This window comes from Myotis yumanensis, unplaced genomic scaffold (genome assembly GCF_028538775.1).
Source record: "Myotis yumanensis isolate MYYU_CA2020_CCGP unplaced genomic scaffold, mMyoYum1.0.hap1 SCAF_10, whole genome shotgun sequence".
Taxonomy (NCBI): Eukaryota; Metazoa; Chordata; class Mammalia; order Chiroptera; family Vespertilionidae; genus Myotis; species Myotis yumanensis.
Genome location: NW_027223761.1, coordinates 5,611,542 through 5,622,222, shown reverse-complemented (window position 1 = coordinate 5,622,222; position 10,681 = coordinate 5,611,542). Strand labels below are relative to the sequence as shown.

The following is a 10,681-nucleotide window of genomic DNA, read 5'->3' as shown; positions in this document are numbered from 1 at the left end:
CGGAAGGGGCCGGGAGAGGCCGCGTTCAGTCGGATCCCGGCAGCAGCTGCAGCGGCGCTCGTCTTTCCTGGCTCTTCTTGCTATCTCCTTTAGCTTCCGGAAACATGGTGAGCGCTAAGCTACGGTGCCTGAGGGGAGGCGGCTGCGAATCGGTCGACTGCGCGCGCGGGAGGTAACGGGGCGGGGGGCGACATCGGCACCCCCTCCCCCAACTCCCCAAGCGGGATGAGGGTCTCGCTGAGGGGCGGTCGGCGTTGGATGCGCGTGCGCGTCCGTGGGCGCAGGGGAGGGCCGGCTTCAACGTCGTTCGCGCGCCCCCTGGGCTCCCTTCCCCTCCCCCACCCCGCTGGTGCGCCCGCGCGGACACCGGCCGTGGGGGAGGGGTCCGGGTGCGCGCGTGCCCGCCCCTCTTGGAGCAGCTTGTGTTGCGCGCCGCGGCGGGGCCGAAGTGAGTCGGTTCACGGGAACGCGCGCTCGACGGGAGCACGCGGTGTCTAAACTCGGCCCGGGGGCGGCAAGGGAAAAGCGCGCGAGCGGTCTTGGCGCGCGCGCGCCCCACCCAAGGGCTGTTCCTGTCTCCGCGTCACCCTCCCGTGGCAGGCGGGTCTGCCCGAGAGCAGGTGGTAGGGATGCCCGCGCCCAGGAGGGACTGGGGCGGCGGGGTCCGGGCGCGGGCGCCTGGGATTAGGGGATTGCTGGCCCGCGCTTCACTGAGCGTACACCACGGAGGCCACGGGCCTGCTTCAGAGCGAGCGAGCGCATAAAGCGAGCTGGGCTCCCCGCCGTATACACCCTGCAAAGGCTGGAACGGCGCTGTCGGTTGGCGCGTGCGCACACGCTCAGGTCTGGCCGCTCGGCCCAGAACCCTGGACGAGCGGGGCCCTCGGCTTTCCCGGATGGGCCCTGAGGGTGGAGCCTAGTTTAGGGAAGTGACCCAGGCGGGCACCGCCCGGAAACCTCCCCACCCCGTGTTCGGCCCCAAGGCTGCGAGAACCGAAGGTCTTGTAATTTGCCAAGGTGGCTGATACGCCGGCCGGCAAAGGCAAGTCTTTGGGGTTGAGACCCTATAAGTGCTCGCCTATGGGTAGGGTTTCTCTCGGAGGAGGCCGAGCCGAGCTGATGTCTTTCCTCCGCCTACTCCGGAAGCGGCTGAGTCACGTGGTCCACTTCCTCTGCAGTTCCGGGAGGGGGGCGAGGCCGATTTCGCTGTGGACAGCCCGTTCCGGGTGTCCCCCAACACGACCCATCATGGAAGTTTGGAGGGCTTTGAAGTACCGTGGGCCCTTAGCTTGGCCTGTTTACTTTTATCGACGACCTTTGGGCCTGTATTTTTTTCCAGAGGACAGGGAATTGTCGGGTAGGGCCGTAATTAGGGGTTGTAATTTTTGCTTTGGTTGAGGAAAACCCCAGCAGAGAAGAGGATAATTTGCGTAATAACTGTATTGTGCAGTTCTGATGAACTTTTCAGAACTGTTGAGCACATTTGGTGTCCCATCGAGCATTGTGGGGTGTCTGTGTCCCCTCCATCTTGTGAATCAGCACTTTCATCCAAAAGCTGAGATTGAGTACTGTGAGTAGGAACGAGTCAGTAGCCTGTGGAGTCTTGATTCTGCGCTAATGTCTCAGCCTGGGCTCTGCTTCCCGCAGGTCTTTAATGGTTAGCCTGTAAGATGTTAGGGGGGAGGAGTGGTGCTGAATTAGGTGATCAGAAGTCTCCTCCATGGCTGCTGTTCTGGCGTTGTGTCCCATCTGGTTCTTTGGTAGTGGCTTGGGTGGGAAAGTAGGGTCACTTGTTTTGGGAAGGGGGTTAATGACTTCTTGGGGCTGAGGACTATCCTATTTTGGCATCCAGACGGAACTAAGAAAGCAAAGGAGGGACTTCAGGGGGAGTCCCAGAAATATTCCTTACGAGATGTGTGTGGCTTGTCTCCCCCGCCCCCGCCCAGGCCTCTGGTGTGGCTGTCTCTGATGGAGTCATCAAAGTGTTCAATGACATGAAGGTACGTAAGTCCTCAACACCAGAGGAGGTGAAGAAGCGCAAGAAGGCAGTGCTCTTCTGCCTGAGTGAAGACAAGAAGAACATCATTCTGGAAGAGGGCAAGGAGATCCTGGTAGGTGATGTGGGCCAGACAGTAGACGACCCCTACGCCACTTTCGTCAAGATGCTGCCGGACAAAGACTGCCGTTATGCCCTGTATGACGCAACCTATGAGACCAAGGAGAGCAAGAAGGAGGACCTGGTGTTTATCTTCTGGTGAGCTCCTCAGTGCAGGCACTTCTCTGTCACCTGTCCTAGCTCTGCCCTACCCTTTCTCAGGATGGGAAATCTGTGGCTCCTGATTAACCACAGGTGTGTGTTTTGGGGGCGGGAGAACACTTGTTGATGAGGAACTTGATAAAAACTCGAACGCTCGGGGCTAGCCAAGTGTTTTCTGGAAGTCCTCTGTAGCTTGAGGACACTTCCTAGACTCGGAGGGGGCTTTGCTGCAAGTTTTCTATTTCCCTCCAGGGCTCCTGAGTCTGCGCCTCTTAAGAGCAAAATGATCTATGCCAGCTCCAAGGATGCCATCAAGAAGAAGCTTACGGGTAAGGGCCACATGTGCTTCTGCTCGTCTTGGCTGCAGGGTGGGGTGCCTGGCATGGCAGAGGTGGTTCTGGCCCCTCTTTCCTGCCTGTTTGGAAGGTAACCTTGTCCCTTCCCCTTCCATCTGTTCTAATTGGCTCCTTCCTGACCATAACATTCCCCCTTCTTCCCCACAGGGATCAAGCATGAATTACAAGCAAACTGCTACGAGGAGGTCAAGGACCGCTGCACTCTGGCAGAGAAGCTGGGGGGCAGTGCTGTCATCTCCCTGGAGGGCAAGCCTTTGTGAACCCCCTCCAGCCCCCTGCCTGGAGCATCTGGCAGCCCCAGACCTGCCTGTGGGGGGTTGCAGGCTGCCCCCCTTCTGCCAGACCGGAGGGGCTGGAGGGATCCCAGCAGGGGGAGGGCAATCCCTTCACCCAGTTGCCAAACAGCCCCCCACCCCCTGGACCTTCCTTCTCCCTCCACCCCTGACGGTTCTGGCCTTCCCAAACAGCTTTTGATCTTCTGATTCCTCTTGGGTTGAAGCAGACCAAGTCCTCCCTACCCCAGGCACCCCAGTTTTGGAGAGGGCCTGTATTTTTTTTAACGACACCCCTACTTGCAACCTGTTCCCCCCCTTTCCCATGCTGCCAACTTCTAACCGCAATAGTGACTCTGTGCTTGTCTGTTTAGTTCTGTGTATAAATGGAATGTTGTGAAGATAACCCCTCCCTGTGCTGCCTGGTTCCCCTCCCCTTTCCACCTGGTCTCGGGCACTCGTGGAAGCAGGACCAGTAAGGGACCCTTAATTAAAAAAAAAAAAGGAAGAAAAACAACAATAAAAAGCCTCACTTAATTAAAGGTTGTTTGTTTCAGGATTGGGGTCCAGGGGATCTTGGGGCCATAGGCTAGGAGAATGAGCAAAATCTTTTCTATGCCTCTGCCCTGGCAAGTATGGCTCAGTAGATACAACATCAGCCCTTGGACTGAAGGGTTCAGGGTTTGATTCTGGACAAGGGCACATTCCTTGGTTGCAGGCTTGGTCCCTGGCCCTGGTTGGGGTGCATGCGGGAGGCAACCAATCTATGTGTCTCTTGTATCGATGTTTCTCTGTGTCTCTCCCCCTTCCTTCCACTCTGTGTAGACATCAATGGGAAACATATATTCTCCGGTTAGCATTAACAAAAAAATTTTAAAAATATTCCTTACCTCCAACCAGCCCACACCCTCATCTGGCCTCCATGACTGGCCAAGTCCCTTCTGACAATTGCCACTCATGCTACAGGTGGTGTCACAGCTGGTACCAGACTGGCTATCTAGGAGGTACCTGAGCCAGGATATATCTGCAGAGGGCCCTCCCGCAGAAGGGGCTTTATGCCGGAACTGCTTTCTTCTATAGCCTTGACCCTTGTGGGTGACAGGGCAGTGAGGCCCCTTTTCTGATTCCGTGCTCAGCCCTTCCCAGATGTGGGCTGTGAGATGGCAAGTCACAGGTTACCCTTTGAGGTACGTTCTCCGCCTTCAGGACTATTTTTGCTGTTTTCTCTCCCTTCTTCCCTGAATGGCTGACTTATTTATGAGGGCTGGGTCTAATGGCTGCTATGAGTCAGAAGCCAAGTTGAGCCTTTGGCCTGCTGTAAATGTGGCTGGAGGCCAGGGTGGGGCTAACCAGGTGGAGCTCAGGACTTCAGACCCAGGTGTCTTGGGCTCTGCCTTTCTGTTTAATCAAGGGGGGTGTTGGCAATGCTGTGGGTTCTCCAACCTGTAATTTAGGCTTTAACCTGGCCAGCAGGTAAAGGTATCCTAGAAGTCCTAGGCGTGGTAATGTGGGATTTATACCCCCCTCCATTCCAATCTAAAAACCTAGAGTTGGACCTGATTCCTTGGAACTTGCCAGTATCCGTGGGAGGCAGGAAGGGGTAGTTCCATTTTACTATTTAGAAAATGGGTATAGAGGATTTGTCATCTGTGGTCCATTCCTTGACTGGCCCTGGATTCTAAGTACTGGGTCTTGCACCTTCCCATGGAGTCTGTTGGTTCTCTGGAAAATGGCTGAGGATGCTCGTGGGGTGCTCCCTGTGTTCCCCCAGGATCTGGTCTCCATAGTGCCCTGGTAGAGGGTGTGCCTGCTGGGCCCTGAAACTGGGAAGTAAGGGTAAAAGCAGGCCTCTTTGTTACAAAACCAGCCTCTCTTTATGAACAGGCTGCTCTACTTACTTGTGGACAAGTATGGTACCCATGCTGCCCTATTCTCTTGCAGGGCCTGGCACCTGGCATGGGTGGGGCTTGGGCTTGCCTGCCCTGGGAGGTTATGGGCACGGTCAATGGCTGCTGTGGGTGGGGAAGGAGGCACCTTGCTGGGGTGGGAGGTCTGGGAGACTTGTCATTAAATGTCTCAGAGCAGGATCTGGCTGCTCTAAGGCTTCCCTTTGAGGGTGACAAGGGTGTTCCAGAGAACAGTGTGATAGCCTGCAGAGGAGAAAGGTCCTAGGTGTCCCTGGCCTGTGCCACCATGCTCCCTGAGACAGGGTGTTGTCTTCATGTACCTCAGATCACTCCCCCCCTCCCCTCATCCCTGTCCTCAACAGTAAGTTGCCATTTATTGAGGGCTTTGTTGTTAAGGGCAGGGTCCTGGCCCAAGATTGGGAAACATGGCCCTGAACCTCAGTTGGGACTGCTCAAGGCTGCTCTCAGACACTTGGAAAAGAGCTTGGGGGGTTGGAGGTGAGGTAGCAAGAAGGCTCAGTGAGGCTGGAGGGCTCACCTTGGCATGCCTGAGCTCCAGCTCCGCCAACTTTGTGGCAAGAGGCGACACGGAGGGACTTGATTTCCATGTCTGGAGAGGGGCGGGGAGAGGAATGGCGTGGCTTTCAGTCCCCATCCCTGGTTCCTGGTGCGTGCCTTGGCATTCTCAATTGGCCAGGACCTCCAGCCACCAGTACAGCAGGTCCTGGGGCCAGCAGGCACACAGGGTCACTTGCTCACTGCCCTTCCTTCCTTGGCTGCTCTGGTCACATTGGCCTCTAGTCCTGAGGTCTGCTCTGGGGCCATCTCACCTTGGCTGCCTGTGAGTCTCCCATGTATTGCACCATGTCTGACAGCTTCAGGTTCTTGTCTGAGGCCACTTGGCCCTCCATCTTGTGAATCAGGAAGGTGACTGAGGAGGGAGCTTGCTGAGGAACAGCTAAGGGTTGGGGGCTACTAATAAATATCCATCATCACTTGATAACTGTTAGGTGAAACTCTGATGTTCCGGGGAGAGGGCCAGGGAAGGCTTCACACACGAGGTGGGATCTGATCTGGATCTTGGGGGTTGAGTAGGAATGAGACGACAACCAAAGGTTTTGCAGGTGTGCAAATCTGGTATGTGCTTGGTAGCAGGAAGCTCAGTGGGAACCCTTGGATGGCAGTGGCCAGTTTGTGCTTTATGTCTTGGGCAGTTTCTGGAAGGGACAGGGTCACTAAAGGGTCTTGAGCAGGGAAGAGATGTCCAACATTTTAGACTGGCACACTCCAGTGACTTGGAGAAGAGTTCAGAAAGAGCAGATCTGGGGCAGGATGTTGGCAGCACAGTGCAGTCTGCCAGAGGCACAGGCACATCCATGTAAATGCCTCGCCAGGCCCAGTTCCCATCCTCCATCACCACACACACACACTTGAGGCTGGATCCCTGTCTCCACTCCCTCTTTATTAAACTAGTCTGGAGGATAAGTCAAGAAGTCATGAAGATTCCAAAATTATCCTGGAGCTTTACCCATTCCCAGGATTCTTTCCTGCAAGGGATCTTTGTGTGGCCTTCCAACGTAGAAGGCAGTACTCACTCTTAGTCTTTCAAAGAATTCTGCCAATTTGAGGCAGCTCCTAAGAGGCAGTGGGGAGGAGTTAGGGCAGGGGCCTTATGTGGCTGCTTAAAGCTTCCCAGTCCTTACCCCACCCTTGGGGAAATCTCCCTCTCCTGTTTCCCAACTCCCACCTAGAGCACATAGATAGGTTTCCGCAGAGGAACCTATAGAGAAAGGGCAGCGGGGGGTGAGGGAATCCTCACACTTCTTTATATATATCTTTATTGACTTCAGAGAGGAAGGGATAGAAACATCAATGATGAGAATCATTGGCTTCCTCTTGCATGCCCCCTACTTGGGGCCAATCCCACAACCGGGGCATATGCTATGATGGGCAATTGAACCCTGACCTCCTGGTTCATAGGTCAACACTCAACCAATGAGCCATGCCAGCTGGGCATTTCTCACCTTTTTAGCTGGTTGACTTCCTGTGTTCCCAGACAACTTAGTGAGGCCGAGATAGGAATAAAACTGCCAGGCCTCCATCAGAACCCATTGGTCTGAATGTCAAGCTTCACCTCTGCTGTTTGTGGCCATGGACAGACACAGGGCATTCCCACTCTCTTCTCTCCTGGAGAACCAAACCACCAGGGAGAGGGGGCAGGGAATCCAGGGCCCCTTGGGCCCTGTGTACACTTGTGGGGGTGCATGACTCCGTCTTCTCGCAGGCAGGCATCCCGGATGTGGGTGTGATATTCCAGCAGGAAGGTCCCCTTGGTCAAAGAAGTCATCCACCTAAGGGAGTAAGATAAAACCCACTGTGACCAAGAGCATGGCACCACAGACAACCAGGAGAGGCACAATCTTCCTCTGGGCCAGGCCCCACAGTGGCTTTCCTCCCACAGCCACCCTTAGCTTCGATCTTTCCTGTGGATCTAAGGCCCTGGGGTGAATCCAGAAAGCAGCCCCATGGGTCACCCTGAGCCCTGACATGCCAGTGATGAGGGCTTCATCTGCAGACTTCACAATCCAGTAGGCCCTTGAGTTACCTCGGAGATCCGTTCCTACAGCACCACGTAACACGATTTTTGCTGTAAGTCGGAACCCACCTACCTAAGCACTACGTCACTCACATGGAGCACATACACAGCAGTAATGAAATGAAACAGTAAGAAAAATTTAAAAGAAAGATAACAATTCCTGACCTTTACTTGTGGTAAATCCTATATAATAAAAGCCTAATATGCAAATTTTCCCCTCGACCCGGAGTTCAACCAGGTGGCGGCGGCAGGCTGCCAGGGGAAGGGAGGCCCCGGCCAGCAGCCGGCAACTGTTAGGGACCCTACCTGTGTACAAATTTAGTGCACTGGGCCTCTAGTAAATAATGAAAAAACATAAAAGCACATATGTACATACGTTGAAATGATGGAACTTTTTTTTTATATAAATAAATGGGGGATGGCAACGTAACCATGAAACGACGTACGTCAAATCCGACATAACCCGAGGACTGCCTGTATTCCTTAGAAAACCCCCAAGGATCTTCTTTCTGTTCTTTCCTCCGATACTCAGCTGCGGCACACGCGGGGAGGGTATGATGTTGGAGTGGGTATTTGCACCTCCCACCCCAGGCACATGCCACTGGCAGAGCTGAGGAGAGGCTTCAGCCCGCCTAGAGCCCTGCCTCTCACCCCTAGGGGTGATCCCTGTGCTCTAGCCCAGCTCACATCCTGGCTGTATTCCAAAAAGTCAAAGAAGTGGTTTTGCCACAGGGTGGGGTGGGCCTCCAGGTGCTGCAGAAACACTTCCATGCATCACAACTGTCTCACAGGCTTTGGCACACATTGGGGACCACTATTCTGACTAATATCGCCATAGATCTTGAACTTCATAAACATGTAATTGTACAGTACATACTTTTTTGTGTCCATTTTCTTTGTGAGACACATAAATGTTGAGTGCAGCGGTTCTTTTTCATTACTATGTAGTATTCCATTATATGAATATTTCATAGTTTATGTACACCATTTTAGGTACCCATTGGCCATTTGGATATCTTCTTTCAGTAAAATGCCTATTCAAATCTTTTGTTCCTCCCCTAACCTCCTTTTTAAAATGCTATTCTTATTGATTTGTAGGAACTCTTTATATATACTAAAGACAAGCCCTTTGTCAGTTATATGTGTTGCCAATATTTCCTACTTGCCTTTTTACTCTTTTAATGACTTATAATTTACAGGCTCAATATATCAGATTTTTCTTTTATGATTAAAGATTTTTGTCTACTCTTGAAGAAACTTTTGCCTACTCCAAGGTCATGAAGATATTCTATTTTTCTTCAAAAATTAATAGTTTTAGTTTTATATTTAGGCCTATGATCCATTTTCAATTAATTTTCTATGTAATTTAGGTTATGATCCATTTTTGCCATATAAACAACCAGTTATTTTAGCACTTTTAAAAAAAAAACACACCTGGCTGGTTTGGCTCAGTGGATAGAGCATCGGCCTGAGGACTGAAAGGTCCCAGGTTTGATTCTGGTCAAGGGCACATACACATGGCGGGCCCAAGCTTCAGTGGGGGGCATGCAGGAGGAAGCCAATCAATAATTCTCTCTCATCATTGATGTTTCTATCTCTCTCTCACCCTCTCCCTTCCTCTCTGAAATCAATAAAAATATATTATAAATAAATAAATAAATAAATAGACTGTGTTGCCCTCGCCAGTGTGGCTAGGTTGGTTGGAGCATCTTCCCGAACACCAAAAGGTCAGGGCACATACCCAGATTGCAGCTTCCATACTCGGTTGGGAGCCATTTGGGAGGCAACCGATCAATATTTCTCTCTCCCCCTTCTCCCTTTCTTGACTTTTTAAATCATTTTTTTTCTCCCTCTCTCTTTTTAAAAAAAATATATTTTATTGATTTTTTTACAGAGAGGAAGAGAGAGGAATAGAGAGTTAGAAACATTGATCAGTTGCCTCCTGCACACTCCCTACTGGGTATGTACCCGCAACCAAGGTACATTGTCCTTGACTGGAATTGAACCTGGGGCCCTTGAGTCTGCAGGCTAACGCTCTATCCACTGAGCCAAACCGGTTAGGGTTTTTCTCCCTCTCTCTCTTGAGATATCATTTGGATTTTCCTGTTATTCTGTGTATGTGCTGAATTTCACTGATTGATTTTCAGATGGTAAACAACCTTGCATTCCTGGAATAACACTTTAAATATATATATATAGATTTCAGAGAGGAAGGGGGAGGGAGAGAGAAACATCAATGATGAGAGAGAATCATTGATCAGCTGCTTCCTGCTCATCCCCCACTGGGGACCGAGCCCACAACTGGGGCATGTGTTCTGACCAGGAATCAAACTGTAACCTCCTGTTTATTGGGTCAACGCTCAACCACTGAGCCACACTGTCCAGGCAGAACACTTTTGTTATAAAGTACTAGAAGCCTGATGCACGAAATTCGTGCAAGTGTAGGCCTATCTTCTCCCGGCTGCCGGCACCGGCTTCCCTCGGGCACCCGGGACTCGGGCTTCCCTCACAGCCCCAACTTCGTCCAGAAGGACATTCGGTCTAATTAGAATATTATGCTTTTATTATTATAGATTATTTTTAAGATATTTTGCTTATTCAACTTGATAATATTTTGTTTGTGATTTTTGCATTTATGTTCACAGAGAGATATTAACCTGCATTTTTCATTTCTTGTAATGTTTGTGATAAGCTTTTTGGTAAGATATACATAACATACGATTTACCATTTTAATCTTTTTTTGTTCTGTTAATTCTCACCTGAGGGTATTTTTCCCATTGATTTTTAGAGAGTAGAAGGGAGGCGGTGAGAGAGAGAGAGAGAGAGACATTGATGTGAGAGAGACATATCATTTGGTTGTCTCCTGCACTGGCCTGACCTGCAACCCAGGGATGTCAAGGATGGACCACAAATCTAATTTCAAAATAAACTGATGAACAGGGAGGATCCAGAGACATGGAAGCATGGAACAGAATGTGGAATCTCAGAGGGAAGGTGGGGGAGGTAATCAACCAAAGATATAACTCATGGAGGGATAGAGAGATAGAAACATTGATGAGAGGAACATCTGTTGCCTCCTGCACATACCCCTACTGGGGATTGAGCCCGCAATGACTGGGAATCGAACCAGCGACTTCATGGTTCCTGGGTCGACGCTCAACCGCTGAGCTCCCCCTCCCAGACTCTCGGTGCTCCTCCATCACTCTCCTCAGCTGCTGCGCACAACGACCCCGCGGCTGGGTCCCGGCGTACTCGCCCCTAGAACCGGCCAAGTGGAGATACTATCAGCTGA

The 10,681-nt window shown here is 51.6% G+C and overlaps 1 protein-coding gene across 1 annotated transcript; it reads left to right on the top strand.

Annotated features, from left to right (window-relative positions):
* On the top strand, positions 1–3,427 carry CFL1 (cofilin 1). Its single transcript, XM_070427540.1, has 4 exons — positions 1–107; positions 1,947–2,254; positions 2,510–2,586; positions 2,761–3,427. The coding sequence occupies exons 1-4, from the start codon at positions 105–107 to the stop codon at positions 2,871–2,873; spliced, it is 501 nt and encodes a 166-aa protein (XP_070283641.1). The 5' UTR covers positions 1–104; the 3' UTR covers positions 2,874–3,427.
* The last annotated feature ends 7,254 nt before the right edge of the window (positions 3,428–10,681 follow it).